At 38.7% G+C, this 25,212-nt stretch overlaps 1 protein-coding gene across 2 annotated transcripts; it reads left to right on the top strand.

Annotated features, from left to right (window-relative positions):
- Positions 1 to 1,702: 1,702 nt before the first annotated feature.
- Positions 1,703 to 13,820, top strand: LOC133605779 (uncharacterized). Of its 2 annotated transcripts, none has more exons than XM_061959075.1 (5): positions 1,703 to 2,017; positions 2,116 to 2,430; positions 2,548 to 2,631; positions 2,720 to 2,814; positions 12,017 to 13,820. In XM_061959075.1, the coding sequence occupies exons 1-5, from the start codon at positions 1,960 to 1,962 to the stop codon at positions 12,080 to 12,082; spliced, it is 618 nt and encodes a 205-aa protein (XP_061815059.1). In that variant the 5' UTR covers positions 1,703 to 1,959; the 3' UTR covers positions 12,083 to 13,820. The 2 variants fall into 2 exon arrangements, with proteins under 2 accessions (XP_061815059.1, XP_061815060.1); XM_061959076.1 differs by having other exon boundaries at positions 2,006 to 2,017; positions 2,093 to 2,430.
- Positions 13,821 to 25,212: the final 11,392 nt, after the last annotated feature.

The raw sequence follows: 25,212 nt of genomic DNA, 5'->3' as shown, positions 1-25,212 counted from the left end.
TATAGTTTGCTCTTGACATCATTTTAGCTGTTTGCAATTTTACCAAATCATCGGACTTCAATATTTTTGACTCAATAATAAAGGGTTTGTAAGTTCTCTATATCCAACATTATGTATTATACTATTTGATCTTTTTTGTAACACAGTTAATGAATTAATTTTGTAGTTATTTCCCCATATTTCTGCACAATAACTCAGATATGGTAACACTAGCAAGCAGTAGAGAATGTGAAGTGATTTTTGGCCCAGGACGTATTTTGCTTTATTCATTATTGAAATGTTTCTTGCCACCTTATGTTGTATATTGTGTATATGAGAATTCCAGTTCATTTTATCATCTATTAATACTCCCAAAAATCTGGTGAAGATTGAAAATGACTTGGCCTTGGGCTGAACTACGCACCGTACGTATGCACTGAATGCATTTCTTTGGTCTTGTCACCACAATTTTGCCCTCTGTCTTCTTTTAAAAAAAATGTTGTTTCTATCCTCTCCTCCTCCGGTCCAAAGACTAAAAATATCCAAACATTTAATAAAGTCAAATACAAATAAGGCAACAAGAGCAGTATTCACACTTATATGTGCAGCAGATATAAACATCAACAATATGATTTGCCTGAGTGGCAGAACAGGAGTGATTTAATATATATATATATATATATATATATGTGTATGTGTGTGTGTATGTATGTATGTACGTATTAGGTTTGTACAGAATACCGGTATTAGTATAGTACCGCGATAATAATTAATCATATTCGGTACTATACCGCCTCTGAAAAGTACCGGTTTCTTACAATTATCATCCCTGGAGGACGAGGAATAGCTAAACATGCTTCACTACACACCGTAGCTCACCGGCGTCAAAATGTAAACAAACACCATTAGTGGCTCTACACCTGACATCCACTGTAATGATACCAAGTACATCAGCGTATCTAGTTGATACTACTATGATTACGTCGATATTGTTTGGCATCACAACATCTTCTTTCATTTTTAAAAAAATGTATATTATGTTTATAAACTCAGAATATACGTCCCTGGACACATGAGGACTTTGAATATGACCAATGTATGATCCTGGAACGACTTGGTATCGGATTGATACCCAAATTTGTGGTATTATCCAAAACCAATGTAAAGTATCAAACAACAGAAGAATTAGTGATTATTACATTTTAACAGCAGTGTAGATAGAACATGTTAAAAGAGAAAGTAAGCAGATATTAACAGCCAATTAACAAGTCGATAATAATAATAATGTTGACAAAATAATAGAATGATAAATGACACAATATGTTACTGCATACGTCAGCAGACTAAATTAGGAGCCTTTGTTTGCTTACTTACTAATAAAAGAAAAGATGTCTTGTATGTTCACTATTTTATTTAAGGATAAACTTGCAATAAGAAACATATGTTTAATGTACCCTAAGATTTTTTGTTAAAATAAAGCCAATAATGCAATTTTTTGTGGTCCCCTTTATTTGAAAAAGTACCGTAAAGTATCGAAATAATTTTGGTACCGGTACCAAAATATTGGTATCAGGACAACACTAGTATGTATGCATATAATGTGTATATGTATATGAATATGTATATATGTATATGTACTGTGTATATATAGATATATGTATAATTGTGTGTGTGTGTGTGTGTGGTTGGGTGGGTGTGTGTGTGTATATGTTACTTGGGATGTCCTGCAGGCCTGATTTTGGATGCCCGCGGGCCGTAGTTTGGGGACCCCTGGTATAATGCAAAGCACTTTGTGTACCGTGCAGGTATAGGAAAGCGCTGTATAAATAAAGACCATTTTCCATTTGAATTAAAATGTGTATTCTAAAAAGCCTAATGTAGGTCACAAGTGTTTCTCGGTTGTGTGTTTGTGGTCGTCCCTTCTCGGGGTGGGAGGGTTTTTAGAGAGGATGTATATGTAAATGTTTTCAGTGTGGAAACATGAAGCTTCTTGTGAGCTGCCTGCTTCTCGCCCTCCACTGTGCGCCTTCATCATGGGGTAAGTACAAAGAATGTTACAGCAAGGTCTGGAAGCTGACAAGCTACAAAAAGTTGTTGCCATCAAAGTGATCAGAATCTGACCTCGCCTCTCGTTAGGTTCCAAGATGCATGTGACCCAGAGTGCCGACATCCGCGTCACGGAGGGCCAAGATGTCAACATCACCTGCTACTGGACAGGAAACGTCTCCAGAGTTCGGGTAACGTGGCAGAAAAACAACACCACAATCCGCTCCTATTACGTCCAGCAGGATACAAAGACCACCTTTATCATCCACAACATAACAAGAGAGGAGTCTGGGAAATATGTATGCCTGGTCTCTGTGGACATACCGGTGCTTAGTGTGTGGACTGGGAATGGTACGCGTGTCACAGTCGAAAACCAAGAGCCCAACTACAGAGGAGGAAGCGGAGGTAGGCCTCAGGATCCTGAAATGTCACCTTACATTCTCAGTGACTTTTGATGCTATTTTCTTGCATCTCTCTTCCCCGGAGCACAATTCAAACGTATGAGTGTTGTTATTACTCCAGAGACTCCCTGGGTGATTTCCTTGGCCTTGGTGACTTCATTGGTCCTCGTCATGATTGTTGTTTTCAAACTGAAGCAAAGACAAGGTAAATACAGCGATGTGTTGTGTGTGCACCCGTACCGCGCACCATCTGGTAGCAGTATGCCCAGCACTGCCAACCTCTTTGTGTGTAGAAGCCAGGGTGATCTACGAGGTACCACACTCCGATTCAGATTCCGCCAACATGGACAAACGCAACAGCGGCTCCTCCGGAGGCTCGTCCCAGTGGGTGAGTCCACTCACACGTACACCAATTAGGGCGGTCAAAGACATTTTTTGGCAAGCAGTCTTCCAGGTGATGTTGAACCACGAAGCGCAAACGAATAGCAGAACCTGGAGAAAGAAAGGTGGTCTATCAAACGGCACAAAACCGAAGTTATAGCCTTGCTGTGAGTCGAGTTATCACCGGTGTCTCAACCTGGCAGTTTATTGTTTTGCCATTGATAGCTCAGTTCAGTTCAGTTTCAGTTTATTTGGAACATGCATACGATACAGTATAATGCATCACATGTTTCCACTTGTTTCATTACAGCACGTCCGAAAAGGAGTAGGGAGAAGCTGAGCTTATTTAATCCTACCCCTTTTCATACTATAGCAATTGTATCTCATTTCCTTGTTCTCTGTAACAGAACAGTGAATTAAAAAAAATTAAAAAATAATATACCATAGTAAGTAAACAAATATTAAGTACATAAATAATCTTTATCCCCCCCCCAAAAAAGATGTTCATCATAATTCTTGTTGTGTGTACTTTGTGAACACTTGTAGTTTGAACAGTCTCTTAAACTGAATCATATTGGTGCTTTGTTTGATTTCTTTGGTTAATCCAGGGGTAGTGAACCTATGGCTCTAGAGCCAGATGTGGCTCTTTTGATGACTGCATCCGGCTCTCAGACAAATCTTAGCCGACATTGCTTAACACGATAAGTAATAAGCAATTCCGCTGGTAATAATAATAACGTTCAAAATATAAAACATTCTCATGCATTTTAATCCATCCATCCGTTTTCTACCGCACCTGATCAAGAAGTCGCATTAATGGTAAGAAGTATTTTCTTTATTATTGGTTAGCTTCAGAATAACAATGTTATTAAGAAGAATAAGAGACTTGTTATACTATAAAATGTTGGTCTTACTTAAAAATGCTCGCATTTAGTTGTATTGAGTGTTAAAAAATATTATATGGTTCTTACGGAAATACATTTTAAAATATTTGGCTTTCATGGCTCTCTCAGCCAAAAAGGTTCCCAACCCCTGGGTTAATCCATTCCATAATTTAATTCCACATACTGATATGCTAAAGCTTTTAAGTGTTGTACGAGCATACAAATGTTTTAAATTAGATTTTCCTCGAAGGTTATATTTCCCTTTCTCTCTGACAAAAGAGGAAATAATCAATATTGGGGAAAAAAGGTAAATCCAGGACCTCAACTGATTGCAACAAAATTGATATGGAAACAATAAAAAAGGTTATTGAAGAGATTTCAGAACCTTTAACATATATCAGCAACCTTTCTTTTCCAACAGGCATATTCCCAGACAATATGAAAATAGCAAAAATCGTACCGATTTATAAGACTGGAGACAAGCACCAGTTTATAAACTACAGACCTGTTTCTCTACTTCTGCAATGTTCTAAAATCATTGAAACACTGTTCAATAACAGATTAGACAAATTCATAAATAAAAACAAAACACTCACAGACAACCAATACGGATACAGAGCCGACATCACCGGACCCACTGTAAAGTAATGTAAAGTTCAAATTTGAATGACAATAAAAGGAAGTCTACATCTCAACATTAATGGCATTAATCGAAATAACGGAAGAGATCACACACGCAATAGATAGTAAAAAATGTGCTGATGCAGTATCCATGGACTTAACAAAAGCATTTGACACAATTAATCATAACATCTTAATAAACAAATTAGAACGGTATGGCATCAGAAGGTTGGTATTGAACTGGGTAAGAAGCTACTTAACAAACAGGAAGCAATACGTGAAGATAGGCGTAGTCCCTGTGGCGTACCTCAGGGGATCAATACTCTGACCAAAATTGTTCAATCTCTGTATAAATGACATTTGTACAGTTACAAAGGACTTAAAGTTAGTATTATTTGCAGATGATACACCAGCATTTTGTTCAGGAGAGAACACAGTGAAGCTAATACAAGTAATAACAGAAGAAATTAACAAATTAAAAAGATGGTTTGACAAAAAGAGACTATCTTTGAATTTCCGTAAAACCAAAATAATGTTATTTGGTAAGACTAGAGGAGAAAGTCAAACACAAATACAAATAGAGGGAGTAGATATTGAAAGGGTAAAAGGAAACACATTTTTGGGTGTGATAATAGATGATAAAATTAATGGAAATCTCATGTAAAAAATATACAACATAAAGTAGCAAGAAACACATCAAAAATGAATAAAGTAAAACATGTTCTAGATCAAAAATCACTGCTCGCTAGTGTTACCATATCTGAGTTATTGTGCAGAAATATGGGGAAACAACTACAACTGTGCGCTTCATTCACTAACGGTGTTACAAAAAAGATCAATTAGAATAATACATAATGTTGGATATAGAGAACATACAAACCCTTTATTTATTGAATCACAAATATTGAAATTCAACGATTTGGTGCATTTGCAAACAGCTAAAATTATGTACAAAAAAAACCTATAACCTGCTACCCAAGAATGTACAATTCTTATCAACAAAATAAGAGAAATATAACCTTAGAGGGAAATCTAATTTAAAACATTTCTATGCTCGTACAACCTTTAGTATATCAGTATTTAGAATTAAATTATGGAACGGATTAACCAAAGAAATCAAACAAAGCACCAATATGATTCAGTTTAAGAGACTGTTCAAACTACAAGTGTTCACAAAGTACACGGAACAAGAATTTTGATGAACATCTTGAACCCTTTTTTATCCTTTTTTTTTTTTTTTTTTAAATTGAGACAAAGATTATTTATGTATTTACTATTTGTATGCTTACTATGGTATATTATTTATTTATTATTTATTTGTTCATTGTTCTGTTACAGAGACCAAGGAAATTGGATAAAATTGCTATGGTATGAAAAGGAGTAGGATTAAATAAGTTCTGGAAATATGTGATGCATTTCATTGTATCGTATGCATGTTCCAAATAACCTGAAACTGCCTTTGTCAGAAGTGTTAAGCGTGTGCTGTGTGTGTGTGTGTGTCCATTTTATGTTGAGCTGTTTAATGTTTCTCTCCAGTCCCACGTTAGTTGTATTAAAAACTCAGGATTATAAAAAAAAAAAGACTGTTGGAGATTAATTGTGATTAATTATGGGCAAAATGTAATTAATGCTGATAAAATATTTTAATGGAGTGACAGCCCTAATCATAACAAAAATGATACGGAAAATTCCAATAGGTTTGCATGCTCTCTTTTTGTCAACTGTTGCTGTGTGACATCTGACTTATAAACTGTTTAAACTCAGTCCCTATCAAACGACATCAGGTCGAGTGTGAAAGAGACTGTCATGTGACTTCAAGGAGGACGACGTATTAGTTGCACCTGTCCGCAATCTTTGACAACGACAAGCCCAGCAATGTTTCAAGTGCTGCCCAGGCACCACTTTTGAGCAACTATTTAGTTTAGAGATGTCCGATAACATCGGACTGCCGATATTATCGGCCGATAAATGCTTTAAAATGTAATATCAGAAATTATCGGTATCGGTTTCAAAAAGTTAAATGTATGACTTTTTAAAACGCCGCTGTGTACACGGACCTAGGGAGAAGTACAGAGCGCCAATAAACCTTAAAGGCACTGCCTTTGTGTGCCGGCCCGATCACATAATATTTACGGCTTTTCACACACACAAGTGAATGCAAGGCATACTTGGTCAACAGCCATACAGGTCACACTGAGGGTGGCCGTATAAACAACTTTAACACTGTCACAAATACGCGCCACACTGTGAACCCACACCAAACAAGAATGACAAACACATTTCGGGATTACATCCGCACCGTAACACAACATAAACACAACAGAACAAATACCCAGAACCCCTTGCAGCACTAACTCTTCCGGGACGCTACAATATACACCCCCCGCTACCTCCCCCACCTCAACCCCGCCCCCCCCCAACTTTGCCCACCTCAACCTCCTCATGCTCTCTCAGGGAGAGCATGCCCTAAATTCCAAGCTGCTGTTTTGAGGCATGTTAAAAAAAATAATGCACTTTGTGACTTCAATAATAAATATGGCAGTGCCATGGTGGCATTTTTTTTCCATAAATTGAGTTGATTTTTTTTGGAAAACCTTGTTACATTGTTTAATGCATCCAGCGGGGCATCACAACAAAATTAGGCATAATAATGTGTTAATTCCACGACTGTATATATCGGTTGATATCTGAATCGGTAATTAAGAGTTGGACAATATCGAATATCGGCAAAAAAGCCATTATCGGACATCCCTAATTTAGTTGCACATAAAGCTAGGATGTCCTTGGTTTTGGTTTGGTTTTCAGAGAGATGAGCATACGTTGACATACTTTATGGTACAGATTTTTTCATTTGTCTTTCCGCTGCACTGGAGGGTCGGGTTGGGCGTGACATTGGACAGTTTCATGTTAAGGGCATAAATGAAATCAGGACTACGTAAGTAAATCATCTGGCTTAAAGGTAAACTGCACATTTTTTAGGATTTTTGCCAATCATTCACAATCCCTATGTAAGACAAGAACACTTTGTTTTGTTTTTTAATGCATTCTAATACGTAATATACGGAAAGTATGAGGAAGCTAACAATGCAGCTTAAAGAGAGTCATCTGTTGTGCACATAAAGCCTTCTAAAAACATCCGAAAATTGCCAAGACTACTCTGTTTACATGTCGTGACCTAAATACTAACCAAGTATTTGCGATATTGTTATTATAAGCGCTAACAATGAGGAACTTCTTTTAGCAGCGCCGTGATCACAGATGGGTAACTAGCATATGCAGCTATTGACATACTCAGCTGATGAACTGCGGCATCGTCTCTAGATCAGTGTTTCTTAACCATTGGGCCGTGAGCGTGCCCTAGAGGGCTGCCAAAAAATTCTCCGCTGTGGTCCGTATGAGCCGCAGCCGCACTCAGTTGTAATACACTTTTCCACCACTTGTGGCAGTATTAACAAAACAAACAGAAGGAGTCTGGAGCTAAAGTCCTGGAGAAGTTTTTTTAAACGCAACATTTATAACCAAAGTGGTGAAGCTGCCTTTTTATTTGCACAATTTTATTGACCGTTTGTTTAAGAAACAAATACATTAATGTTTATTATTTAGTAAGAATGTATTTATTTTATCACTGCGTAATTGTATGCAAATATATTTTTAATATTTTTTTATGAGCCACTTCTTTTGCAGTATATTTGATCAGTATTTATTTTTGTAATCAGCCTGACCTAAGCCTTGATATAATCTTTGATGAACATATTATTTGACAAATGTATCCTGTTAAACTGTCAGTAGGTTAGATATTATTATTGAATATTTATCGGCCGATAAATGCTTTTAAATGTAATATCGGAAATTATCGGTATCGGTTTCAAAATGATCGGTATCTGCTTCAAAAAGTAAAATGTATGACTTTTTAAAACCCCGCTGTACACACGGACGTAGGGAGAATTACAGAGCGCCAATAAACCTTAGAGGCACTTCCTATGCGTGCCGGCCCAGTCACATAATATCCATGGCTTCTCATGCACACAAGTGAATGCAAGCATACTTGGTCAACAGCCATACAGGTCACACTGAGGGTGCCGTATAAAGAACTTTAACACTGTTACAAATATGCGGCACACTGTGAACCCACACCAAACAAGAATGACAAACACATTTCGGGAGAACATCCGCACCGTAACACAACATAAACACAACAGAACAAATACCCAGAACCCCTTGCAGCACTAACTCTTCCGGGACGCTACAATATACACCCCCCCGACCCCCCCCCCCACCTCAACCCCCTCATGCTCTCTCAGGGATGCATGTCCCAAATTCCAAGCTGCTGTTTTGAGGCATGTTAAAAAAAAATAATGCACTTTGTGACTTCAATAATAAATATGGCAGTGCCATGTTGGCATTTTTTTCCATAACTTGAGTTGATTTATTTTTGAAAACCTTGTTACATTGTTTAATGCATCCAGCGTGGTATCACAACAAAATTAGGCATAATAATGTGTTAATTCCACGACTGTATATATCGGTATCGGTTGATATCGGTAATTAAGAGTTGGACAATATCGGAATGTCGGCAAAAAAGCCATCGGACATCTCTAGTTCGGCGTCATCATTTGTCCCAAAGTCGTCGTTGTTGATACACATTTTTTTACACGCACACACATTGTAAAACAGACAGATTATTTTCTCCCCCACAGACAAATCAAAATACAGACAGACAACTTAAAACTCTGATTACACACACATTGAGATAAAGACACGTACGGATAACAGACACGAACAGATTGACTTACGCGTATGCAAATAATTGTGCCACAATCATACTTCCATGGACAAACATCTTGAGTCAGAAACCACAACAGGATATGCATGGACGGCGATTTTTGAATGCGTACAACTCAGACGGGCGAGTGGTTAACATGTTGCTTGCACCATCGAGAGATCGAGGGTTTAAATTCCTGTTTCAGGCAACCCAGCCAATTACTCAGAAAGTTTATGTTTTCATTTTCTAATTCACAGTAACAGGAACTTGATGTGATCTTTCTCACATTTTGCAGACTTTGTGCTTGGCTTTGATTCCCTCACACCGCACAAATCAAATGTGTCACCATGAACACTGAAAAAGCTGAAGTAATGTTTTAAGGAAGAGGTATAGGGGTTCCCCTCACTGAGTTACATGAAAGCAAACAAATCACTTTAGCTGCATTGTCTTTCGACAAAGAAAAACGAAGTCGCGAAAAACTCTAATGTCAAAGTCCATAGAGAAGATTACTTCCATCTCTCAGGAATGTTTTTGTGGTCTTGGTAGTCTTTCAGTATTATTTAGCTCAGATGTGTCAAAGTCAAGGCCCGGCGGCCAAATCTCATTTTATGTTGCCCACCTGGTAATAATATTCGTTAATAAAGTACTTGATCCTTTCTTACTAAATGTATTTGTTCTTTCCAGATTGACAATTTAAAAAAAATACATGTACTGCAAGCACCTGCATACCTTTTAAACTTTAATATTGTTTAATTTTGCAACAAATATTCATTATCATATTTCCCCCCCAAAATGAAATGAAGATCAATATTTAAATATCTGCTTGACTCATGATTTCGAAGCAACTTCTCCATCAAATTGTAAACTGTAAAACCGACAATAGATCCCACGGTAAAATTCTGGCAACTGAGGTTTTTCAATCAACTTTGGTACCGTTTTTCCATGTACAATATTACACTATCAAAACAAATAATACACTATCAAAACAACAACCGTGGTTTCTACGGTAAAACAAACAAAACTGGCCGCTTACTTGCATGGATTTTACCGTAACAGTGGTCCTGTTTTTCCATTCTATTTATTAAAAATGTTCTATACCGTAAAAGAACAACACATTTTACGGTAAAATTCTGGCGACTGAGCTGACAGTTTTTACAGTAAAATCTAAAGATTTGTTTTTACTGCGTGTATAAAAAAAACTATATATGATAATCAAATGCATAGGCAATTATATCCTTTAATTGTGTGTGTGTGTGTGTGTGTGTGTGTGTGTGTGTGTGTGTGTGTGTGTGTGTGTGTGTGTGTGTGTGTGTGTGTGTGTGTGTGTGTGTGTACACATGTGTATATATACAGGTGTATATATACATACGAATGTGTAGGTGTACATATGTATGTGTATGTATTTATACATACATATACGTATATGTGTATGTATACATGTGTATATGTATACATGTGTGTATGTATGTGTGTGTGTATATGTATATATATATATGTCTATATGTATGTATGTATGTATATATGTGTGTGTATATGTATATATATATATGTATGTATATATATGTCTATATGTATATATATGTGTATATACATATATACACATACATGTATACATGTGTGTATATATATATATACATACATGTACACATGTGTGTATGTATATATGTATATATATATATATGTGTGTATATGTATGTGTGTGTATATATATGTATATATATATATGTATATATATATATATATATATATGTATGTATATATATATATATATATATATATATGTGTGTGTATATGTATGTGTGTGTATATGTATATATATGTCTATATGTATATATATTCATATACAGTATGTATTTATATATATGTCTATATGTATATATATTTATATACAGTATGTATATATGTATATATATATATATATATATATATATATATATATATATATATATATATATATATATATATATATTTGTTGTAGTTATATTGTAAAACTTACAAACGTTGCTTGGAGTGATGAATGAAGAATCATTCATACGAGTGGAAACGCTATGCACGACTGGAAGACGAACACAGCACTCCGGTTGGAAAAACTAAATAAAAAACCACTACTCGTAAATGGAAGGACACCTGCAGTGAGCAAACTCGTCCATAAGATTGCGCCTTAGCACAAACCATAAAATCCTATTTAGGTGTATTTGCTTAAGTGTAAGAAAAAAGTACGGTAAAGCCTCTTCACTAAACTGTGATGGACACACTTTCCTCTTACCTAAGTTTAACCTGCATCTGGAAATCTTTGACTTGTCTTCATTTAGACCTGAATTAGCTCGAGTCTTTCTTCAATAATGGAGATTTATTTTATATTTAAATCTGAGACTATCTTAATCGTGTCTGAGACAGCAATTTTATTAAATTCATGTCCAGTAGAACCAGTACCAGAGATCCGTTTATCAAACACCTGTCAACATATTAAAATTTGTTTTTAAAAATGGGCAATTTATTTAATCATTATCATAATTAATCTAACTAACCCTTTTTTTTAGATCACCAAAAATGCTGAAAATAGCCGTCAACGTGAGGTCTTATCATTTTAAATTATTTTCATTATTATAAAGATAAATCTATAGACAAAAAGTGGCTTTATAAAGTCATGTATTGTTCTTAACCGATTTGAACAGATGCAGTCTGTTCTATTTACTAAAATAAAACATCAGGTCCAAATACAATGAACATGTTTCCTAGCATTAAGCAACAAAATGTTGAACTTGTTGCTTTTCCTCTGCCTCAGATAATGCAGACCCATCAATCACAGTGCTGGCAAATGTTACTCAGAGTGGTTTGAGAACACATTTTACATAAATGACCGACGGGATTGTGTCTGTGAAATGCTTTAAATGAAAAATCAACATGTTCATTTTAACTTTGCATCCCTCTGTCTGTTGCAGTGTCAGGTGGACGTGTACGAATCCGTCGATTACTTTGAGCGCGTGGAAATGAAGCAAAGCGGGTGAGGACAAGTAATGTCGTTTATAAAGCCATGTACGGAATGCTTTGCTTCACCTTTGACGCATGTATCATATCATCCTGTTATGCTGTGTAAACATGTTTTGTCTATTCAAAAGGAAAAAAAAAAAAAAGATGGTATCAGCTGTGAGCATTTCTGTATCGCCGAGTGGAAACTGTGTGTCATTGTGGCCGCGAATGACGGGTCAATGACAGGATGTACAAACTGTTTGTGACATTTCAAGTTGTTGCTCTTCTGCACCTTTTTAAACCGTCTTAAAGGAGCAGGCGGGGTCCAAATAAATTGCGTGACTTACCTGCGTGCATTTATAGTTCATAGGGGGGCGCAAATTTCTTATTTAATTAATCTACATTAATTCATCATTTTTAGGAATCTAAAAAGGGATCATACCTAAGGAGCCAAAACACTGCCAGTAAGATTTAGTCTAGAAAAAAAATTGACTGAGCAGAAAAAGTTGTATTGATTGACAAATAATCATCCATCCATCCATCCATTTTCTACCGCTTATTCCCTTTGGGGTCGCGGGGGGCGCTGGAGACTATCTCAGCTACAATCGGGCGGAAGGCGGGGTACACCCTGGACAAGTCGCCACCTCATCGCAGGGCCAACACAGATAAGACAGACAACATTCACACTCACATTCACACACTAGGGCCAATTTAGTGTTGCCAATCAACTTATCCCCAGGTGCATGTCTTTGGAGGTGGGAGGAAGCCGGAGTACCCGGAGGGAACCCACGCAGTCACGGGGAGAACATGCAAACTCCACACAGAAAGATCCCGAGCCCGGGATTGAACCCAAGATCAAGCTTTATTGTAAGTAGACATACAATCACATACAGTACATAAAACAAACAAAATACAGTATAAAAGGCATTATCACTTACTATTAAAAACAGTGCTTGGGCATATACAGTAAAAGGCATCTAATAAATAAATAAAAGCAGCATTAAAAAAATGTATGTAAATATATATATATGCATATACTTAAAAATGCGTCTACACGTTCTATAAAAGGCACATAAATAAATACAGACATTGAAAAAATATATATTTTGATGGATATTTTTTGGGTTTTTGATGCCAATATTCATATTTGTACACGTTTTATTGTTGTGTGTTTCGCATTTTTCACATTCACTTCTCTTCTTTTTTTTTTACGGTTTAAAATGAATGGCAGCGTTTTGACGTGGTGGGCGGGTGCCTGTGGGCGGGGCTTACAGCAAGTTTACCCGGAAGCCGTTTTTAGCAGGTAAAACACCGTAGAAGAAGAGCGTAGGAGCGAGGGGCGAGGAATCAAGTAGAAGTTTTATGGTGTTTTTGTGTTGACCTTGCAATACTTTGAGGGTGTAGTAGAAGTGGTACATAAATACATTATGCATTTTGAAATTGTCCATGTTTGTCTTGATAGAGCCGTGATATTTGGTGAACAGTACTTTGTGGAGAGAAAAGAAGAACGACTTTAAAATGTAAATATAGCTAGTTTTATTCATTTAAAACAATTAACAGCGGACATGTAAAGTAACGAGTAAAGTCACGAGTAACTTCAATTTGTGTTAAAATACGAGACTTTGACTATCGTTATGTTGAGCGATCTCCGTGCGGTTCTTCATCTTGACTTCATGTTCGGAGCTATTTTCAGCATTTGGAAGTAAAGCCTTACATCTTTTTCGTTCTATTTTTAGACCTAAATATGTCTTGTTGTATTGTACTGCCAAATATTATTTTGACTTGTATACATTAATAAACAATGTACTGAAACTACTGCTGTGGTGATTCATTTCCTGCCTTAAATGCAAATATTTCAAACTAGGGCAGGGGTCGGCAACCCGCGGCTCTAGAGCCGCATGCGGCTCTTTAGCGCCGCCCTAGTGGCTCTCTGGAGCTTTTTAAAAAAATGTATGAAAAATGGAAAAAGATGAGGGGAAAAAATATATTTTTGTTTTAATATGGTTTCTGTAGGAGGACAAACATGACACAAATCTCCCTAATTGTTACAAAGCACACTGTTTATATTAAGCATGCTTCACTGATTCGAGTATTTGGCGAGCGCCGTTTTGTCCTACTAATTTTGGCGGTCCTTGAACTCACCTTAGTTTGTTTACATGTATAACTTTCTCCGACTTTCTAGGACATGTTTTATGCCACTTCTTTTTCGGTCTCATTTTGTCCACCAAACTTTTAAGATTGTGCATGAAAGGTGAGTTTTGTTGATGTTATTGACTTGTGTGGAGTGCTAATCAGACATATTTGGTCACTGCGTGACTGCAAGCTAATCGATGCTAACAGGCTATTTAGGCTAGCAATATATTGCATCATTATGCCTCATTTGTAGCTATATTTGAGCTCATTTAGTTTCCTTTAAGTCCTCTTAATTCCATGACACACTATCTGTATGTAATATGGCTTTTAATTTTTTGCGGCTCAAGACAGATTTGTTTTTGTATTTTTGGTCCAATATGGCTCTTTCAACATTTTGGGTTGCCGACCCCTGAACTAGGGGGAATACATTCAGCTATCCTAGATGATATTTCACATATTTGCGTGTACATTTAAAAAACATTAACTGCTATATTGAAGAGCTGAGGGATTGTTTGACATTAATAATTTAAAAAATTATATTGACAATTATATTAAAACATTTAGAAACATTATCTGAGAAGTACTTTTTGATGTTGCTGTGCTTATGTGAACAAGAAAGACAAATAAGACTTATTTTCTAGAACAGTGGTTCTCAAATGGGGGTACGCATATCCCTGGGGGTACTTGAAGGTATGCCAAGGGGTACGTGAGATTTTTTTTAAATATTCTAAGAATAGCAACAATTCAAAAATCCTTTATAAATATAAATAAAAACCTATCTTTTTTTCCAAATAGTTCAAGAAAGACCACTACAAATGAGCAATATTTGCACTCTTATACAATTTAATGAATCAGAAACTGATGACCTAGTGCTGTATTTTACTTCATCTCTCTTTTTTCAACCAAAAATGCTTTGCTCTGATTAGGGGGTACTTGAATTAAAACAATTTTCACAGGGGGTACATCACTGAAAAAAGGTTGAGAACCACTGTTCTAGAACATTATCTGAATGTTCTCCAGCATGTTTCTGAGCGTGCAGATGTCCAAATACATCATTGGGCATCCTCAATAGCATTATTAAAAATGGCACTAAGAGGGATTACCCCAAATACTTCTCAGATGGAAACAAAAATAATGACTACCGTATTTTTCGGAGTATAAGTCGCACCGGAGTATAAGTCGCACCTGCCGAAAATGCATAATAAAGAAGGAAAAAAACATATATAAGTCGCACTGGAGCCCGGCCAAACTATGAAAAAAACTGCGACTTATAGTCCGAAAAATACGATACATAAAGGAAGGAGTTGAAAGCTTCAATAATTACTTTGTAAATATTGGACCAAAATTGGAGGAAAGGATTCCAGACCCAGTTTCAATTGAGCACTATAATGACACCATAGATAAAAATCCCATCTCAATGTTCCTCAGTAATGTGACACAGGAGGAAATAGATAAAATCGTGAAAAAAATGCAAATCTAAGACTTCAACTGATTGTAATGGAATTGATATGGAAATGATAAAAAAGGTTATAGAAGAGATCTCATAGTGGGGGCCCTTAGGGAGGTTTTAGGGTGTGTTCGTTCACTTTTGTCTAAAAGCGCCAAATTTGGCACAGGTGTAGCTCAGGGCATACTTAAATGATTTGGCGAGGGCGCCCGTGCCGGTGACCTTTGGGGTCGCCACAGCGGCTGATCCAATATGGCCACCACCTGATACTTAAAGGGGAACATTATCACAATTTCAGAAGGGTTAAAACCATTAAAAATCAATTCCCAGTGGCTTATTTTATTTTTCAAAGTTTTTTTCAAAATTTTACCCATCACGCAATATCCCTAAAAAAAGCTTCAAAGTGCCTGATTTTAACCATCGTTATATACACCCGTCCATTTTCCTGTGACGTCACATAGTGATGCCAACACAAACAAACATGGCGGATAGAACAGCAAGATATAGCGACATTAGCTCGGATTCAGACTCGGATTTCAGCGGCTTAAGCAATTCAACAGATTACGCATGTATTGAAACGGATGGTTGTAGCGAAAACGAAATTGAAGAAGAAACTGAAGCTATTGAGCCATATCGGTTTGAACCGTATGCAGCGAAACCGACGAAAACGACACGACAGCCAGCGACACGGGAGAAAGCGAGGATGAATTCGGCGATCGCCTTCTAACCAACGATTGGTATGTGTTTGTTTGGCATTAAAGGAAACTAACAACTATGAACTAAGTTTACAGCATATGAAATACATTTGGCAACAACATGCACTTTGAGAGTGCAGACAGCCCAATACAGGGCTGTCTGCATTTAAATGTTTTTAAGCTAAATTATTGGTAAACACAGTTTATGTATAATAATTTACGTAAAACCGAGATTAATGAATAAAGTTTTCATCAATTAATATATTCTGTAGACATACCCTCATCCGCTCTCTTTTCCTGAAAGCTGATCTGTCTAGTTTTGGAGTTGATGTCAGCATCTGCTTTGAGTGTCGCAGGATATCCACACATTCTTGCCATCTCTGTCGTAGCATAGCTTTCGTCGGTAAAGTGTGCGGAACAAACGACTGACCATTTCGTCGGCTTTCCCCACAGCCTCGTATTTTGAACAAATTTCGTCCAATTTCTTGCCACTTTCGCATATTTGGGCCACTGGTGCAACTTGAATCCGTCCCTGTTCGTGTTTGTTACACCCTCCGACAACACACCGACGAAAGTGAGAAAATGGCGGATTGCTTCCCGATGTGACGTCACGTTGTGACGTCATCGCTCCGAGAGCGAATAATAGAAAGGCGTTTAGTTCGCCAAAATTCACCCATTTAGAGTTCGGAAATCGGTTAAAAAAAAAAAAAGGTCTTTTTTCTGCAACATCAAGGTATATATTGACGCTTACATAGGTCTGGTGATAATGTTCCCCTTTAATATCACTTAATACACTTAATAGCTGGCCACCATGCTGTCCCAAATGTCATCTACAATCCGTGACGTCACGCGCAGGCGTTATACCGAGACGTTTTCAGCAGGATATTTCGCGCAAAATTTAAAATTGCACTTTAGTAAGCTAACCCGGCCGTATTGGCATGTGTTGCAATGTTAAGATTTCATCATTGATGTATAAACTATCAGACTGCGTGGTCAGTAGTAGTGGGTTTCAGTAGGCCTTTACTGCAACTCTATAGAACCCTTATGAATGAATGTGGGCATGTCTGTTGTTATAATGAACCTCACACAACAAGATTCAAGACACATCTCCTCTCTTTTCTGCCTGACTGGAGTGAACACCAGAAAGGGAGGGAGACGTACATTGCAAGCAATCAAAAAGTGGCAGACAGTGTAGCTAGAGGCCATGATTCCAACCTGATTGATCAAGATGAGGCACTTTTGTTGACAAGGGCTGCCTTGGTTTTACACAAGTATTGTTTACAACCAGGACACAAATTTGATGGCACCTTACCTTCCAACTGTCTTCCGGTATCTGTTCCTGAACCTTTAAAGGCCTACTGAAACCCACTACTACCGACCACGCAGTCTGATAGTTTATATATCAATGATGAAATCTTAACATTGCAACACATGCCAATACGGCCGGGTTAGCTTACTAAAGTGCAATTTTAAATTTTGCGCGAAATATCCTGCTGAAAACGTCTCGGTATGATGACGCCTGCGCGTGACGTCACAGATTGTAGAGAACATTTTGGGACAGCATGATGGCCAGCTATTAAGTCGTCTGTTTTCATCGCAAAATTCCACAGTATTCTGGACATCTGTGTTGGTGAATCTTTTGCAATTTGTTCAATGAACAATGGAGACAGCAAAAAAGAAAGCTGTAGGTGGGAAGCGGTGTATTGCGGCCGGCTGCAGCAACACAAACACAGCCGGTGTTTCATTGTTTACATTCCCGAAAGATGACAGTCAAGCTTTACCATTGGCCTGTGGAGAACTGGGACAACAGAGACTCTTACCAGGAGGACTTTGAGTTGGATACGCAGACACGGCACCGTGAGTACGCATGCAGCTGCGGCTTCCAAACATTTGATCACTTGCCCGTACGTGCGTGCCGCTATGTGCATGTCACGTACGTAACTTTGGGGACTTTGGGGAAATATATGTGCTGTATGAACTTTGGGGAGGTGAACGGTACTTTGGGCTGTAGGATTGAGTGTGTTGTGCAGGTGTTTGAGTTGTATTGGCGGATTATATGGACGGGAGGGGGGAGGTGTTTGTTATGCGGGATTAATTTGTGGCATATTAAATACAAGCCTTGTTGTGTTGTGGCTAATAGAGTATATACAGTATATGTCTTGTGTTTATTTACTGTTTTAGTCATTCCCAGCTGAATATCAGGTCCCACCCGCCTCTCACAGCATCTTCCCTATCTGAATCGCTCCCACTGCCCTCTAGTCCTTCACTCTCACTTTCCTCATCCACAAATCTTTCATCCTCGCTCAAATTAATGGGGAAATCGTCGCTTTCTCGGTCCGAATCGCTCTCGCTGCTGGTGGCCATGATTGTAAACAATGTGCAGATGTGAGGAGCTCCACAACCTGTGACGTCACGCGCATATCGTCTGCTACTTCCGGTACAGGCAAGGCTTTTTTATCAGCGACCAAAAGTTGCGAACTTTATCGTCGATGTTCTCTACTAAATCCTTTCAGCAAAAATATGGCAATATCGCGAAATGATCAAGTATGATACATAGAATGGACCTGCTATCCCCGTTTAAATAAGAAAATCGCATTTCAGTAGGCCTTTAAGAGTATTCAATGACATTGTCCTTCAAGGACCAAAACTCCTCACAGCCATGCACCGACAATGAGGGTCCAGCACAGTGACCTGGATGCGCACGCTTGATGCAGCTTTTGTCAAGTAATTGGGGAACAAAAACAACAACCCCCCCCCCCCCCCCCCCAAAAAAAAAAACATTTAAAAATGTAAAAAAAAAAAAAGGGAGAGAGGAAGACAGCCTCCTCCGTGGCCTCCCCCGCAAGTAGCCAAAGAGTAGTTGCCCTTTAAGCAAAACCAATGTCTTCAAAATGTCACAACCACAGCCAGTTAAGCCAGAAGTTATTTAACCAACAGGAAACAATACGTGAAGCTAGGCCAACACACGTCTACAACGCTAAATATATCCTGTGGTGTACTCAGGGATCAATACTAGAACCATAATTGTTCATTCTTTATATAAATTACATTTGTAAAGTTACAAAACATTTAAAGTTAGTATTATTCGCGGATGATGAGCAGGGGATACATTTGCCGACAGCAACACAAACAGGCCTACTCAAGTAAAAAGAATGTACAAAAACAACTTTTGCTTTATAATGTCATATTCTGAAGCTTTTTTCAACTTGATTCAGATGCCCTTGGCGAATGTGAAAAAGAAAAAGTTTAAAATAAAAACTTGTGAAACACACAAAAATAATAAGTGTACAAAAATATGAATATTGGCATCCATGATACAAAAAAAATAATATAAATGTGTTTTGATTTGTTGCCAAAACTTGTTTCAGTGCTAATACAAATTTTTCTACAATGTCAATTATTTTTCCGATATCATTCTTGTTAGCAGAAAAAGGAAGCAAATCTGTTACTATACACTGGCTAAAGTTAAAGGCCTACTGAAATGCAATTTTCTTATTCAAACGGGGATAGCAGGTCCATTCTATGTGTCATACTTGATCATTTTGTGATATTGCCATATTTTTGCTGAAAGGATTTAGTAGAGAACATCGACGATAAAGTTTGCAACTTTTGGTCGCTGATTAAAAAGCCTTGCCTGTACCGGAAGTAGCAGACGATATGCGCGTGACGTCACAGGTTGTGGAGCTCCTCACATCTGCACATTGTTTACAATCATGGCCACCAGCAGCGAGAGCGATTCGGACTGAGAAAGCGACGATTTCCCCGTTAATGTGAGCGAGGATGAAAGATTCCTGGATGAGGAAAGTGAGAGTGAAGGACTAGAGGGCAGTGGGAGCGATTCAGATAGGGAAGATGCTGTGAGAGGCGGGTGGGACCTGATATTCAGCTGGGAATGACTAAAACAGTAAATAAACTCAAGACATACAGGTAAAAGCCAGTAAATTAGAATATTTTGAAAAACTTGATTTATTTCAGTAATTGCATTCAAAAGGTGTAACTTGTACATTATATTTATTCATTGCACACAGACTGATGCATTCAAATGTTTATTTCATTTAATTTTGATGATTTGAAGTGGCAACAAATGAAAATCCAAAATTCCGTGTGTCACAAAATTAGAATATTGTGTAAGGGTTAAATTTTGAAGACACCTGGTGCCACACACTAATCAGCTGATTAACTCAAAACACCTGCAAAGGGCTTTAAATGGTCTCTCAGTCCAGTTCTGAAGCCTACACAAACATGGGGAAGACTTCAGATTTGACAGCTGTCCAAAAGGCAACCATCGACAGACACATTGCACAAGGAGGGAAAGACACAAAAGGTTATTGCTGAAGAGGCTGGCTGTTCTCAGAGCTCTGTGTCCAAACACATTAATGGAGAGGCAAAGGGAAGGAAAAACTGTGGTCAGAAAAAGTGTACAAGCGATAGGGATCACCGCGCCCTGGTCAAGATTGTGAAAAAAAAAACATTCAAAAATGTGGGGGAGATTCAGAAGGAGTGGACAGCTGCTGGAGTCAGTGCTTCAAGATCCACCACCAAGAGACGCTTGAAAGACATGGGTTTCAACTGCCGCATACCTCGTGTCAAGCCACTGTTGACCAAGAAACAGTGCGAAAAGCGTCTCACCTGGGCTAAGGAAAAAAAGAGCTGGACTGCTGCTGAGTGGTCCAAAGTCATGTTTTCTGACGAAAGCAAATTTTGCATTTCCTTTGGAAATCGAGGTCCCAGAGTCTGGAGGAAGACAGGAGAGGCACAGGATCCACGTTGCCTAAAGTCTAGTGTAAAGTTTCCACCATCAGTGATGGTTTGGGGTGCCATGTCATCTGCTGGTGTCGGTCCACTCTCACTTCCTGAGATCCAGGGTCAACACAGCTGTCTACCAGCAAGTTTTAGAGCACTTCATGCTTCCTGCTGCTGACCTGCTCTATGGAGATGGAGATTTCAAGTTCCAACAGGACTTGGCGCCTGCACACAGCGCAAAATCTACCCGTGCCTGGTTTACGGACCATGGTATTTCTGTTCTAAATTGGCCCGCCAACTCCCCTGACCTTAGCCCCATAGAAAATCTGTGGGGTATTGTGAAAAGGAAGATGCAGAATGCCAGACCCAAAAACGCAGAAGAGTTGAAGGCCACTATCAGAGCAACCTGGGCTCTCATTACACCTGAGCAGTGCCAGAAACTCATCGACTCCATGCCACGCCGCATTAACGCAGTAATTGAGGCAAAAGGAGCTCCAACCAAGTATTGAGTATTGTACATGCTCATATTTTTCATTTTCATACTTTTCAGTTGGCCAACATTTCTAAAAATCCCTTTTTTGTATTAGCCTTAAGTAATATTCTAATTTTGTGACACACGGAATTTTGGATTTTCATTTGTTGCCACTTCAAATCATCAAAATTAAATGAAATAAACATTTGAATGCATCAGTCTGTGTGCAAAGAATAAATATAATGTACAAGTTACACCTTTTGAATGTAATTACTGAAATAAATCAAGTTTTTCAAAATATTCTAATTTACTGGCTTTTACCTGTATATATACTCTATTAGCCACAACTCAACCAGGCTTATATTTAACATGCCACAAATGAATCCCGCATAACAAACACCTCCCCCCTCCCGTCCATATAACCCGCCAATACAATTCAAACACCTGCACAACACACTCAATCCCACAGCCCAAAGTACCGTTCACCTCCCCAAAGTTCATACAGCACATATATTTCCCCAAAGTCCCCAAAGTTACGTACGTGACATGCACATAGCGGCACGCACGTACGGGCAAGCGATCAAATGTTTGGAAGCCGCAGCTGCATGCGTACTCACGGTACCGCGTTGTGCGTATCCAACTCAAAGTCCTCCTGGTAAGAGTCTCTGTTGTCCCAGTTCTCCACAGGCCAATGGTAAAGCTTGACTGTCATCTTCCGGGAATGTAAACAATGAAACATCGGCTGTGTTATCCGGCACAACAGTCAGGGGTGCATTCTACAGCGGGGGTGTGTTATCCGGCACAACACCTAACGCAATACACCGCTTCCCACCTACAGCTTTCTTCTTTGCTGTTTCCATTGTTCATTGAACAAATTGCAAAAGATTCACCAACACAGATGTCCAGAATACTGTGGAATTTTGCGATGAAAACAGACGTCTTAATAGCTGGCCACCATGCTGTCCCAAAATGTCCTCTACAACCCGTGACGTCACGCGCAGACGTCATCATACCGAGACGTTTTCAGCAGGATATTTCGCGCAAAATTTAAAATTGCACTTTAGTAAGCTAACCCGGCCGTATTGGCATGTGTTGCAATGTTAAGATTTCATCATTGATATATAAACTATCAGACTGCGTGGTCGGTAGTAGTGGGTTTCAGTAGGCCTTTAAACTTCTGCTGAGTCTTTCTCTCTCCAATGCCTAATCCTGGATGTATACATGTGTATATTGAGAATAAAATGCTTCTCTATTCAATATCATGGTCATACATTACTGCATTGTTGCTTTGAAACCTTGTGAACAAAGTAAGCTACATTATGCTACAAGCTACGTACGAGCTAAAATAACAACGGATTACATTACCGTATTTTCCGCACTATAAGGCGCACCGGATTATTAGCCGCACCTTCTATGAATTACATATTTCATAATTTTGTCCACCAATAAGCCGCCCCGGACTATAAGCCGCGCCTACGCTGCGCTAAAGTGAATGTCAAAAAAACGCTGCGCTAAAGTGAATGTCAAAAAAACAGTCAGATAGTTCAGTCAAACTTTAATAATATATTGAAAACCAGCGTTCTAACAACTCTGTCCCAAAATGTACGCAAATGTGCAATCACAAACATAGTAAAATTCAAAATGGTGTAGAGCAATAAATAGCAACATAATGTTGCTCGAACGTTAATGTCACAACACACAAAATAAACATAGCGCTCACCTTCTGAAGTTATTCTTCATTCGTAAATCCTTCGAATTCTTCGTCTTCGGTGTCCGAATTGAAAAGTTGCGCAAGCGTGGGATCCAAAAATGGCCGGCTCCGCCTCGTCGAAGTCATCGGATTCAGTGTCGCTGTTGTTGTGCAGCAGTTCTGTGAATCCTGCCTTCCGGAAAGCTCGGACCACAGTTGTGACCGAAACTATCTGCCCAGGCATTTACGATCCACTGGCAGATGTTGGCGTATGTCGACCGGCGCTATCTGCCCGTCTTAGTGAAGGTGTGTTCGCCTTCGGAGCTGTGTGAAAAAAGCCACCCGGCCTCTTCGCGTAAACTTCCCTTAACCACTCGCTCATCTTTTCTTCATCCATCCATCCCTTCGAGTTAGCTTTTATGATGACGCCGGCTGGAAAGGTCTCTTTTGGCAAGGTCTTCCTTTTGAATATCATCATGGGTGGAAGTTAGCATGGCAAGCTAGAACCACAGTGAAGGATGACTTCTCATTCCCTGTGGTGCGAATATTCACCGTACGTGCTCCCGTTCCACAGTGCGGTTCACAGGAATATCAGCTGTGAAATACGGTAGTAATCCGTGTGCGGATGGAGAGATTTCGTCTTTTTATGAACCGGATCGCTTAGTAGGAGCCATTTTGTGGTCTTTACAGATGTAAACAGGAAATGAAACGTACGGTGATATCCGCGCGTTTTTTCTTCTTCTTCCGGGGGCGGGTGAAGCGCTTCCTGTTCTATGGGGGCGGGTGCTTTCCTTGGCGGTTGCTTGCGTAGAAGAAGAAGCGCTTCCTGTTCTACCGGGAAAAAAGATGGCGGCTGTTTACCGAAGTTGCGAGACCGAAACTTTATGAAAATGAATCGTAATAAAGCGCACCGGGTTATAAGGCGCACTGTCAGCTTTTGAGAAAAATTGTGGTTTTTAGGTGCGCCTTATAGTGCGGAAAATACGGTACTTACTGGTCCATTGCCAAACATCTCCAAATAAAAGTCGTTTTTAGGAAATTAATTCTTCATTTTGCCAGAGGACAGTGATGCTATTGTCTTACAGTAGAAGGCTCAGCTAGCTACACAACAAATCGAGCTAACATTGCTAACGTATCATTCACAACATTTCTAACCCACTATTACTTAGCGTTTCATTGTCTCTTCCATTGCCATAAATAGTAATCACTGGCTCAATCGTTACTTAGTTTTCTGAAAATCCATCTTTTTGTGAAAGGTTGTGGGTGAAGCAGTACTTTTCTTGGCACACACTCAAAGCGACTTCTTCACAGTTAAAGGCACACATCATAAAAATTAAAAGGAACTTTTTACTTCAGATGAGGCTGAAAGTTTATGTAGTGACTTGTACACACACACAACATCCACAGTTTCCAAAAACAATTTGAAATGTGGACTCGTCAGACCACAGAATACTTTTCCACTTTATATCAGTCCATCTTAGATGAGCTCAGGCCCAGCGAAGCCGACAGCGTTTCTGGGTGTTGTTGATAAACGGTTTCCGCCTTGCATAGGAGAGTTTTAACTTGCACTTACAGATGTAGCGACCAACTGTAGTTACTGACAGTGGGTTTCTGAAGTGTTCCTGAGCCCATGTGGTGATATCCTTTACACACTGATGTCGCTTGTTGATGCAGTACAACCTGAGGGATAGAAGGTCACAGGCTTAGCTGCTTACGTGCAGTGATTTCTCCAGATTTTCTGAACCCTTTGATGATATTACGGACCGTAGATGGTGAAATCCCTAAATTCCTTGCAATAGCTGGTTGAGAAAGTTTTTTCTTAAACTGTTCAACAATTTGCTCACGCCTTTGTTGACAGTGGTGACCCTCGCCCCATCCTTGTTTGTGAATGACTGAGTATTTCATGGAATCTACTTTTATACCCAATCATGGCACCCACCTGTTCCCAATTTGCCTGTGGGATGTTCCAAATAAGTGTTTGATGAGTA

Source organism: Nerophis lumbriciformis, linkage group LG05 (assembly GCF_033978685.3).
Source record: "Nerophis lumbriciformis linkage group LG05, RoL_Nlum_v2.1, whole genome shotgun sequence".
Taxonomy (NCBI): domain Eukaryota; kingdom Metazoa; phylum Chordata; class Actinopteri; order Syngnathiformes; family Syngnathidae; genus Nerophis; species Nerophis lumbriciformis.
This window is presented reverse-complemented; position numbering and strand designations above follow the sequence as displayed.